The sequence below is a fragment of the Notechis scutatus genome, unplaced genomic scaffold (assembly GCF_049901735.1).
Source record: "Notechis scutatus isolate UNSWTSFEM ecotype Mainland unplaced genomic scaffold, rNotScu1.2 NSCUSCF28, whole genome shotgun sequence".
In the NCBI taxonomy this organism is placed as follows: domain Eukaryota; kingdom Metazoa; phylum Chordata; class Lepidosauria; order Squamata; family Elapidae; genus Notechis; species Notechis scutatus.
The window spans coordinates 95,784-108,721 of NW_028263152.1; the positions used below are offsets into that span (position 1 = coordinate 95,784).

General features: G+C 42.1%; 1 protein-coding gene across 1 annotated transcript in view; it reads left to right on the forward strand.

The window, feature by feature from the left end:
* Positions 1 to 12,342, forward strand: part of LOC148128523 (uncharacterized) — a 65,704-nt gene extending 53,362 nt beyond the window's left edge. The window contains exon 7 of the mRNA XM_087948861.1: positions 11,979 to 12,342. Coding sequence (XP_087804987.1) covers positions 11,979 to 12,170 — 192 coding nt within the window. The 3' untranslated portion in view covers positions 12,171 to 12,342. The remainder of the gene's footprint in view (positions 1 to 11,978) is intronic.
* Positions 12,343 to 12,938: the final 596 nt, after the last annotated feature.

The following is a 12,938-nucleotide window of genomic DNA, read 5'->3' on the forward strand; positions in this document are numbered from 1 at the left end:
TCTCCATTAATATAAATGGTTTAAATTCAACATCTAAAAGGAAAAGGATATTAACTAAATTAATTAGACAAAAGCCGACATAATATGCCTACAAGAAACACACATTAGGAAAAAGGATGAAAGATATTTAATTTGCCCGAAACTTGGAAAACTTTTACAGCACCAGCAGACAAACATAAAAAGAAAGGAATTGCAATATTTGTGAAAGATGATGTAAAAGCAGAACTAATCTGGTCGGATCCGGAAGGAAGAACTCTGGTTATACAAATTTGGATTAATCATATCACATTTTTATTGGTAGCAATCTACGCAGCCAAATGAAGAACAAGGGAAATTTTTTAAAGATCTTCATCAGAGAATAATAGGTTTCGAAAAAGGAATATCTGCATGATAGGCGACTTCAACTCCATTGCTGATCATCAAAAAGACCATAGTAATGTGAATAAGAACAAGAAAGGGAAAAGAGAATTTTCTATGCCCTGTAAGGACATGATGAAAGAATTAAACTTAATAGACTTATGGAGAAAACTAAACCCAGAAGAGAAACAGTTCACATATTATTCAAATCCACACAAAATCTGGACTAGAATAGATATGGCCTGGATGGATGGGGAATTGGCCAATGAAATAAAAGAAATTAAAATCCTACCAAATGAATGGGCCGACCACAACCCAATACAACTAATTTGGAGAGATAGGAGAAAAACAAAGAAAAGATGGACACTAAATACTCAGTTAATAAGCGAAGAAGAGTACATTAAGAAGCTGAAAGAGGAATTAAATTATTTTCTAAAAAGAAAATAATAATGAAGCAACCACGAAACAAAATATTTGGGATACAATGAAGGCAATTATAAGAGGAACAACAATCTCCTATAATGCCATGAGAAATAAAAGAATACATGCCCAACAAAATAAATTCCAACAACAAATTAAAGAATTAGAAATACAACTTCAAAAATCCCTAAAAACCAGAGAACACAAAATCAGTTAATAACAATTAAACATAAATTGAACTTACTTGAACAAGATAAAATAGAAATTAACTTGAAAAGGTCCAAACAAAATTATTTTGAGCATGCAAATAAACCAGGAAGATGGCTATCCCATAAACTTAAAAAATGGAAGAAAAGAGATTGATACACCAACTAATGGATGAGAAAGATGTCTTACAACATGAGATAGAGAAGAAAAAAGATATCATTTACAACTATTTTCAAAGATTATATAAAAGGAGGAAGTTAATGAAGATAAAATAAGAACTTATTTAGAGGAGACGAATGACAAGGTAATTGGAGAGGAATGGATAGAGTTATTGAATAAAGATATTACATGGTCTGAATTGAAGTCAGCAATGGAGAATCAAAGTAATAACAAATCTCCAGGACCAGATGGGATTCGGCAGAACTATATAAAGCAATATTGGAACTAGTAGGACCACTGATGCTGGAAGTGTTTAATGAGGTACTTCTGGCAGCCAAGATGCCGGACTCGTGGAGGGGCGCTGATTTCGCTAATCCCGAAGGAGGATGCAGATCATAGATACATCAACAACTATAGACCGATTTCACTTTTAAATGCCGATTATAAATTGTTTACTTCTATCATAGCTAATAGAGTAAAACAAGCTTTAAATCCACATATACATGAAGATCAAAATGGATTTCTTCCGTCCCGACAAATAAAGAACAATTTAAGAACCGTTATCGATGTCCTAGAATATTATGAAGCCCACCGGAGAAACAATCCGCACTCATGTTTTTAGATGCTGAGAAAGCATTTGATAACTTAAATTGGCACTTTTAATTCAAAAAATTTACAATATGAGTCTTGGTACCAAATTTGAAAACATTATAACAACTATTTACAACACACAACAGGCTAATATACTAATCAATGGCGAACAAACAGATCCAATAAATATAGAAAAAGGTGTCAGACAGGGCTGCCCTCTCTCACCTCTTCTTTTCATTTTTGCCCTAGAATCACTCTTAACACGGGTTAGACAAAACTCTGAAATTAGAGGAGTGAGGGTCAAATCAGAAGAATATAAACTACAAGCGTTTGCTGACGATATGGTTTTCTTTTGGAGGAACCCATGGAAAAAGGTTATAATCTAATAAAAGAATTAGAACAATTTGGCACAGTGGCAGGATTAAAAATTAATAGAAAAAGGCGAAATTAATGACCAAAAATTTAACAGAAAACCAGAAGGAAGAATTAGAAACAATGATGGGGATACAGGTAACAAAAAGGGTCAAATATTTAGGAATATGGTTAACACCACAAGGTAAATCACTCAAAGAGAACAATTATGATAAACTACTTCAACAAACAAAGAAAGATTTAGAATCCTGGAATAAGTTGCAGCTTTCCTTATTGGGCAGGATTGCCTCGATTAAAATGAATATATTACCAAAATTTCTTTATTTATTCCAGACAATCCCAATTAAGTTGTCAAAAAATTTTTGAAGAATTAAATAAGATCACACTTAAATTTATTTGGCAGGGGAAAAACCCAGGATCAATGTAAAGGCCTTACAAGATGCGAAAAGTAGAGGGGTCTAGCCCTTCCAAATTGGGAATTATATTATTCGGAGCTATCTTATTATGGATAAAAGACTGGGTGAACTTACTTAACAAAAGAATTTTAGCATTAGAAGGGCATGACCTCCAGAGAGGGTGGCATGCCTTCTTATGGGAAGTGGGAAACCCAAGCAGTCTTACTTTCATAGACACCTCATTAGGGACTCATTATTAATTAATTGGAAAAAATATGCAAAAACACTATCTAAAAATTCGATCTGGCTATCAACAATGGAGGCAATGGTACATCCCAATAATTTGGACATAACAAAAATGATTAAATATAAAGATTTATTAGATCCGCAAGGGAAATTAAAAACTCGACAAGAACTACAGGAACAGGGATTTAAAATTGATCAGTGGTTATATATACAAATCCATAGCAGATACAAACAAGATATAAAAGACTTTGGAATTTATAACAAACTGCAGTATTTAGATAAAATTTTTCTAGGATCAAACAAAAGAACATATCCAAATTCTATAAATACTTACTGGAAGTAGAATTAGAACAAGAGATAGTCAAAGGGAACATGATAGCCTGGAGCAGGAATGTCGGAAGAAGTATTACATTATCAGAATGGGAAAAGATTTGGAACAGAAATATTAAGATTACAAAATCGGCAGCATATAAAGAAAATACATACAAAATGTTTTATAGATGGCACTTGCCCCCTTCGAGGTTGGCGAAAATGAACCCAAACACGAGTCCAAAATGCTGGAAATGTAAAAGCATAGAAGGAACCTACTTTCATATGTGGTGGTCTTGCAAAGAAACCCAGAAATATTGGCAAAAAATCAGAAAATGGTTGGAGGAGATAACCAAAGAACAAATCGAATACAAACCAGAGTTCTTCCTACTAGGGATCTCTGATAAACATTTACCCAAAAAGATGAAATATGTAACAATTCATATCCTAACTGCAGCCAGATTAGCGTTTGCCCAGTGTTGGAAATCACCCTATGCACCTACAGAACAAATGGTCATCCAGAAAATATGTGATTGTGCAGAAATGGATAAATTAACTATAGCACTTAAAAACAAAGAGGCTTCAACATTTACGATAATTGGAACTCTTGGTATAATTGGTTAGTCCAGAGATAAACTGCTTAATGGACAATGGGTAATTTAAGCATAGATTTCGATAAGATGTGTGTATTCAAATTAAGGTAGGAGAATTGGATCTTGCAGACTGTCAAAAAAGGATATTGTCTGTTTTTTAAATGCATCTTTTTTTTTCTTTTTTCTCTTTCTCTTCCTTTGTTTCTTTCTTTCTTTTACATCTCCTCTTCTCTTTTCTTTCCAGTTTGTAAGACCGAGTGTTCTTTTTTTTGTTTTTTTCCTTTTGTGTATGTAATGTCGATATGTTTTTAATTGTAAATTTAATAAAATTTATTTAAAAAAAAAAAAAAGAAAAGAAATTAATGAAAGAGGCTAGAATTAATGTGTTTGTTTCTCTCCTTACTGAAAATTTGGAATGGAAAAGGTAATAATAGAATTAAGTATGCATATATCAATGTATAATTTCTGTCATATTTGTATGTAAAGATGATGACCCGGAAATATGTTGTCCACTAAAAAGAGATTTTTGTTTTTAATGTGAAAACTGAATAAAGTCTGTTTAAAAAAAAAAAAAAAAAAAAGAAATCTCCCATCATACAAATATTAGCATAGTCCAGTTCAATTATTTTCATATGTAATTTCCTGTAAAATTCTTCTTGATTGTCATTTGGAGCATAAATTGTGATTTAAAATGTTTTTACATTATTGTCCATTATTTCCACCATCAAAATCCTTCAATCATCATCTGTATAAATTGGTTCTTCTGGAATTGTATCTCTAATATATAAGACCACACCTCTTTTTTTACATTGTGTCAATGATGCGAATAATTTCCCTATTTTTTTTTTTGTTTCAATATACAATCATGTTGTTTTTTAATATGTACTTCTTGTAGGCAGATTATATCAAACTTTAATTTCTCTAATTTATGAAATACTTTTCTTCTTTTAGTAGCTAAATTAAGTCCATTTATGTTAATTGTAATAAATTTTCTTTCATCCATATTAGGCTTTGTAAGAGGGTTTTATTGCTCTAGTAGATCTTAGTTCTCGTTGCTCTCTGGGTACATCACTTACTGCACCTTCTTTTTCTTTTTCAATTCAAATATTCTCTTCTCATCTCTCTTACTCTTCTTGGTACCTGTTTCAGCACAACAATTTCTAGTTTAGTTTAATGTTTTCTCTCTTGTCACATGCAGTATCTGAGTTTTAATAATTTTCTTAGTAAATCTGATGTGAACTTCTCTTGGTAACTTATTTCTCATTGCATATCTTGTATAGACACAGAACACTTCATCCATCCCATCCATCATCTTCTCTTTGGTTATCTCTAATACTTCTGCCAATATTTCTGTCATTATTTCAGCGAGGTTTTCACCTTTTTCTTCTTCTACATTTTGAAATCTCAGGTAAAATCCTTATCTATTGATTTCCCATCCTAATGGTCCACTCCTGCCCTTTTAAACTTCACTCAATCGAGTATCAATATCTCCAATTTTCTTATCTCTTTGTATATCTTCTTCTTCAATTTTCTTAAATCTGTCCTCATATTTCATCATCATCGGTTGAATATTCTCTATTTTCTCATCTGTCTTTTCAGTTTTTTTCTCAATATTCTTTGTTCTCCTTTCAATCTTCTGGATTCCTTGCAAAATCATCTGCAACATCACTTCCTTCTCTTTCTCCTGTTGTAACATTGTCTGCATTGATCGTTCTCCTCCAGATGGTGAAGAGGAGGCTATTGGTATTGAAGAAGCTGGGGCTGTTGTCTTTCTGCTCATCTTGAAATACTTAGCTATAAGAAGAGAGAGAGAGAGAGAAAAGGAAAGAAAAGAGAGCGAAAGCAAGCAGCTGCCACTCCAAAAAATAAAAAAGGAGGAGAAAAATCTTAAGGCACTTGTATCCCTTAATCCAATTGGTTCCAGTAATATGCAAAAAGAAAAGGGAGGATGTGGAAAAAAAGGATAAAAAGGATTTTTTAAAAAAAGGATAAGGGGAAGGAGGAAAAAAATAAAAAAATGATACTTTATGTATTTCTCTTAATAAAAAAAGAAGCAAAAGAAAAATTATATTCTAGTTCCTGGGTTAAAGGCTAAAATCCAGACATACAAATCCAACCAGAGGGGAAGTAAAATAAAGAAAATAAGAAATAACAAACAATTCTAACAAAAAGCAAAAGACCCTGGAGGTCTTTTGAAGGGTCCTTCAGGGAGTGGCAGGTGGAATGCAGCCTGGAGGGGCCTTCCCTTCCCTTCCCTTCTGAAGATGCTCCTGCCTGGAAAGCCTCCCTCCTCCCTGAGCTTGTGACCTGGCCCTCGTTTCTGCCCCACCTCAAGGGGAGACATCTCCTTCAAGGTATTACTGACTTTGCTTCCTTTCTCTAAAGAAATAAATTATTATTATTATTATTTGTCCCAGTGGAGAAAAAAGTTGGTAAGAAATAAAATATTGTCACCTCATTCCCTCCCCCCCCCAATGTGATGAGCCAGGGTGTGGCACAAAGGCAACACAGTCAGATAATCAATAAGAGTCCCTTTAATGGCTCCAACGTTGCCCCCAATGTCCAGGTTACCTTCTGGCTGGAGAAGAACTCTCCCAGGAACAGCCTTTAACTGCAGGGAATCAAGTCCAAAACATGGTCAACAAAAGCTGTAACTTTAAGTCCAATCAAGCCAAACTGAGGTAATTAGTTTGGCAGGGCAGGATCAAGAATTCCAAATGTGAAGGCACGGCAAAACTCACATAGCCAGGAACACAGATAAGCAAAGACAACACAGGATAAAGTCACATTTGCTCCCAGCAGCTGCTGCAGTCAGCATGCATTTCTTTTAAACTCTCTTCCCAGGTGTGGCTAATGAAGGGAATCAAGGCCCTTTCCTCCCCCGTAAGCCACGCAACCCATGTTGCTCTCTTCTCCGTTCCTCCCTGTGTGCCCTAAGATGAAGAAGGGGTGGGCCTGGGTCTTCCTTTGAACTTCCTCTCCCTTGTTCTACCTCTTTCCTGCTCTGCCCAGCCGTACTTTGCCCTTCCCCAGCCTCCTCCATAGCTAACAGAGCCACACTCCCACCCCCTATCAGCCATTCGACTTCCTCCTCGGATTCAGACTCTGACAGGGACATGACACCCACCCTCTTGGAATTTTTTTTAAATCCAGAAATCATTGGTTCAGTCATTTTGTCTTTCAATCAGAAGTCCATCTAAACTTCAGAGCTTCCCCTGGTTGTTTCACTGCACGATCTTCATGGATCCATATTTTGGAATCAGGAAAAGGGATGAGGATGAGGATGATGATGATGATGATGATTATTACAGTATACACAGCAAATGAGATAAACATGCTGGGTTTCATATCACAAATCACTAGTCGAACATTTCCCAAGTTTTTAGGACTGCATGATGTATCGGAGGATTGTGCGAACAGATCCCAGTAAGGTGGCCTTCTGCAGCTGACCAATTATTATTATTATTATTATTATTATTATTATTATTATTATTATTATTATTATTATTATTATTATTATTATTATTTTCACCTGCTGCAACTTGTTGATGACTATTTTTGGGATTTGTTTACGTCTGATGCAGCTGTTGGTTTGGGACATCCCCCCTCTTGCCTCCCCCATTGGGAGGGGGGGTCTTGACTCCCCTCCTCAAAAAACCCAAATCTTCCTCAGAGCCAGAAAAGTGTAGAGGAGACCCAGCCTGAGTCCTGGGGGTGGGTTGGCTTTAAGGGAAGGGACCCTGACCCCATTGAGGGTCTCTATCTGCAGGGAGCCCTTTCAGGAGGGCAGGAAACCTGGGCATGAACTAGCCAGGATTGCTTGTTCTTTCATCAATACAACTCAGCCTTGTTTTCTTTCAGCAAGAAAAGTACATTCCCCCCCCCCGCAATTAATTTTCAAACTTTTAGCCGAGTTCTTGTTCACAGGCTCATTCCCAGATGTGCAAAGGAGCCGTGGCAGGTGTCCCTCTTCCCCCCTATAATTAAGGGAAAATCTGGGGATTTATTTCTTCCTCCCTCTTGGCTCCCCAGGGAGTTTTCCAGCTTCCACCTTGGAAACCAGTCCAGTGAATGGAAAAATACAAGGAATAATGCAGAATTATGTCCCATCCTGAGCCAGGAAGCTCTAAATGTAGAGAATTCCTGGCTTGGCCTAAGATTTAGGCCTTGTGTGTCCCTGCATAATTTCAGGCTCTGACCCTCCTGCTCTCATGGCCCCTTTCCCCCTTGAGAGGTTTATTCCAAAATGTGACAAATCTGTCCTGCTAGATTCATTTCGAGATAGACAATTAGAAAAATCTTAATTTTAATCCATCTCAATGTAGGCCACCTCACGTGGACACACCCAAAATCCAAGGCCCCATGGACCCTTTGATCTTCTATGGCAGGGGCCTTCAAACTTGACAGCTTTAAGACTTGTGGACTTCAACCCCCAGAATTCCTCCTTCCAGTCACGTTAGCTCAGGAAATCTGGGAGTTGAAGTCCACAAGCTTTAAACTTGCCAAGTTTGAAGACCCTTGTTCTATGGTCTTAGAAATCCATCCCTGGTTCTAAGGGAAATGTACTTTTCTTGCTGAAAGAAAACAAGGCTGAGATGTGGTGATGAAAGAACAAGCAATCCTGGCTAGTTCATGCCCAGGTTTCCTGCCCTCCTGAAAGGGCTCCCTGCAGATGGAGACCCTCAATGGGGTCAGGGTCCCTTCCCTGAAAGCCAACCCACCCCCAGGACTCAGGCTGGGTCTCCTCTATACTTTTCTCCCTTCATCAAAGACATTAATTAAAATGTTGGTGAATCCAATGGAGGAGAACAGGGTGGCCAAATTAAATATTTGATGGTCATTTCCAGAGAAGTGTTTGAGGAGATATCCTTGGGTGCATTTTCTCAGCCAGCTTGATAATCTCTACAAAATGTTGCCCTTCATCCCACACTTGCTAATAAAGATATTGGGATTCCTCCATTAAATGTTCATTACATATAGAACATCCTAAAAAAGCAACTTGGTTTGAATATCTAAGGTGACACTTTCTGAGTGGCACTTCCGGGTGGCTGAATCCAAGACTGAGCTCTTCCCTCCTTGAATCGCCTGCCATGAGCCCAGTTCTCCGGGGGTCTCCAAGAGGGGGGAAAAGACCAGCCAGGACCTGCAGAGACCTGCAGGCATGGAATGGCCTCCCTGGGAAGGTGGAGGGTTCATCCCACCTGGAGGTTCCTAAGGAGGGGCTGGACAACCACGGTGATGCCGGCCTTCCCAGCCACACAGCCAGGAAACCACCCAAGGAGGCGGCTGGGCCGGTCAGTTCTGCCTCCCTCTCTGGCTCTGGAGCTCCCCTTCCCCCCTGGGCCTCCTGGGTGGGAGCCCCTCCTCCTCTCCAAGCCTGCAGGGATCCTCCTCCTCCTGCTCTGGGCAATGGGGCTGCCCTGGGTGGCTGGCGCTTCCTGCCCCCCTCCCCCCATCTCCTCCACTCCCCCTCCTGTCTCAGACCCCCAGTTCTCCCTCCTGGGCCAAGGGGTGCATGGGAGTGAAACCCCCCAACGACTGGAGACCTGGGACACAGGGACCCCCAAGGGCATTTTCAGAGCCTCGGAGGTGGGGAGGCCGAAGGGGCCGCAGAGCCCACTATATGTGCCGCATCCCCACAACCAGAAGACCTGGGGCCTCTAGGTGCCCCCCAACCTCTTTCTTGGGGGGGGGCTGGCAAGAAGAGACGTGGGTCACCCAACGCAGGGCAGCCTGGAGAAGCCCTTGAGGCAGCCTCAAAGGCAGCCCTGAGACCTCCAGACAGACAAGGCAGGAAGTCCTCGCCATGGAGCCCAACACTTGTGTTGCTGGGGGAGACGGTTGTTAAATGAGTTTTGACCCACTTTATGACATTTCTGGCCTTGTTTGCTAAGCGAATCACTACAGATGTTAAGTCAGCCAGACGGTTCTTAGGTGCATCCGGCTTCTCCACTGACTTTGCTCACGAAAGGGGATCATGTGACACACACCCCGGGACATTGTGGCCATCATACGTGTGAGACAATTGTCTAAATGTAAATCCTGGGACCCCAGGGAGGCTGCCAGGGCCGCCAGTTTGGAAAGGGGCCCTAAGTCATCTTTCTCAGTGCCACTGTGGCATTGAATGGTCACTAAATGGAACAGCTGTAGGTCGAGGACCTTCTGCCAGGAAAGAGCGAACCCTGATAAGTCCTGGCAGAGCTGCAGGGAAGTTTCTCCCGGCCTCCTCTTCCTCCTCCTCCTCCTTCCACCCGATTCACCTCCTGCCTCTTTTCCCTCCTTCCGTCCATCTTCCTCCTCCGCCTCCCTGGGAAAGAAACGGCCTGGAAGCCCCTTCGGGGTTCTGAGGGAAATGAGCTGGACATTCGGGGGGTCCCAGAGCTCCAGGGGTTCAGCCTGACCTCCCTGATTTTGGGGTCTCCTGCCACCCAGAAGGCCATTTCCTGACTTCTGAAAGGATCAAGAGACTCTCCTCCAGACTCGGCCCTTCCTTCTGGCCGGGACCAGGAGCTGGTGGGCTTCACACCTGGGGGAACAGCAGCCCCCACCTGCCAGGTGCAAAGCTGGCACACCAGACTCGGATCCTGGCAAGAGATGCAACCTGGGGACCCTCACCCCATTCGCTCCCCCTGCCCTGGGCCCCCATGTGCAGATCCCCCACCCTGCCCAGCAAGGCCAGAGGGAGCCCCTCCAGGGGTGCCCCAATTCCCAGAGCAGGAGGAGGAAGAAGCCCCTGGCTGCCCCAGGGGAAATTGGCAGCAGGGCCCCAGGCTGACCTCACCTACCCCCTGGACCCCACCAGCCCCACCTGGCCTGCAGGTGCCCATGGCTCACCTGGGAGCTCCACCTGTCCCCCATCTGTGATGCCAGAGCCGCTCTCCCAGCCAATCCCAAGGAAGGCTCCTCCCTCAGAGGTGGGGTTTTTGATAGCACCTGAGCTGCCCAGACCAGATGGGAGGGCTCCCCTGCCTCCCTCTTCCCCAGCCCCCTCCCTCCCTGCCCTCACTGGGGAGGGGCAGACCCACTGAAGACCCCCTGGCCCTGCAGGACCCCTGCGTGCCCCCTCCTCACAGCACAGTCCCTTGCCAAACCCTCTCTGAATCCAGCCCTTTGGAGGCTGCTTGACCGGTGAGGAGGAAGCCAGGCCCAGAGAGGCCCCTCAGCCTCAGCCAGATGGGTGGGAAGGTTGTCCGGAAGCCCTCAGGGGGGGCGGCCCAGAGATCTTGGCCAGGCTGCTCAGAAGCCGTTGCCATTGCCTCTTTCCCAGGATTCCGAGAGAGCGACTGGCCCAGAGCCTCCTAGCTGGCTTGGATCCCCAGACAGGACTGGAACTCAGCCCCTCCCCCCCCTGGATTGAAGCCCCACTCACCCAACCGACACCACTAGCATCCATACAACCCTCCGAACCTGGTCTCTTCCCCAAGGTCTCGGCCCCAGAAATTGGGAAGGTCAGAGGGGTCACTCCCCCGCAATAGAAGATCCCCACAACAGAGGAAGAGCCACCAGATCTCCAGAAATCATGTCACTAGAAATCAGGTTGCACCATCCACCACACTGTGGGCATCACCGCCATCTTTCTAGGGTTTCCCTGTGATAAGATGGGTGGCCAGTAAATTGGATGGATGGATGGATGGATGGACGGACGGATGGACGGACGGACAGACAGACAGATAGATTTGGATTGATAGATCTCAGCTGCAGACTTTACAGTCCATTCTTTATTTAAAAAACTAAGAAACATCACAATGCAAAGAATCTTGGTGTATTGTAGGAACATTGTAAGATAACACAGGAATGACAAGAAAATAAATATAAAAATTCCATCCATTCTATAATTTTCTCCCTATGTACGCAATGATCTAGTCCACAAGTTGGCACTTTCCTGCTTCTTAATGAGCTCTTATCCCAAAATTAATATTGCTAGAAAAGATGGGAAATGACATTTCACTTCAGGCACAAGCAATTTTAAAATCAGCTGCAATTAAGATCAATATATAGGATTATGACATAGAACAAAATTCCAAATACTCTTAACACTGGGCAGAGATCAAGGGTGCCGATTGTCATTAGAAGACAGGCAACACTACAGTTAAATGGCATTAGCTTAGAAGTAGCACCAAACTCCATAGCTCTGGGTGACCTTCCCCAGCAATCTCTAGAGACAAGAGGCCATGTTGAAGGACAGCAGAAGTCAATTCCCTGGGTGCTGAATTCTCTTCCCCAGCATCACATTCTGGACTTGCCCTGACAGGAAGGAAGGACCACAACCACAACAGAACAATGATCCCAGGGGTGTATCTGTAATTTTTACTAACATGGTTTATTCCAGCCTCTCCTCTGCAGATGGAGCCCAGAAAAAGTTGGATCCCAAGAGGAGAAGTTGCTTCTCACTGTAATTATGACCATCTTGGCCTTTGAGACCTGTGATGCTATATCTCCAGTATTAGACTTTGATGTACACATCAGATTGAAGCAACATGAAAAGGATCTTATATCAGAAAAGGATAAATTCTTTGGATGAAGCTCTCTGGGGCCAAGTTTTGGGACAGGTACAGGCTCTGCTCTTGATTGCACCTTTCTCTCCTTTGCAGATGAAACTGAGTGATTCTCTGTTTAGATCAGGAAAGCCACTGGCACTTCTCAGAGTCTTTGAATTTTTCCAACTGTTCCTGTTGTTTGTGTTAGAAACAGGGAGTGGATTGATTAATGCCATGAATGATGGACCTTCTGCTTCTGCTGCTGCTGGTGTCCCCATCAGTCTGTGGGAAGCTGAGAAGGAAATGCCCATTGAGTTTGGAGCACCAGGATGGCTACAATCCATGGAGCTTTTACAGGCCTGGAGACCATCTCATTGGTGTGGTCACAACTGAAACATATGTGTCACCTATAACGTGGCCTTTCAACAGCCCTCCTTCCATACCTTCTCCTTCGTAAGTCATGCAGGGTGATGGAGTTGCACTCCCTCCATGTGCAATTCTAACACTCTCCTTTTCTTCTTATTTCACTTATTTTTGTACCACACGACCTGTCTAATTTCCTGAATGATTTTTATTTCCATGGCTTCCCTTTTTTGCCTTACTTTGTGGAAGACAGTAAAATCCAAAAATGGAGTTTTTGAAAAACCTGAATGAAATCCAGATGATTTTCCTTTCTCAGTTCATTCCTGAATTCATCACTTGAATAATGACCTTTGTTTAAGTAGTGACTGAAACAATTGTAGTTGCCTCTCTCATTTGCATAATTGATCATTCGATTTGGATCAATGTTGGCCTAAGGCTTAGTAGGTTTG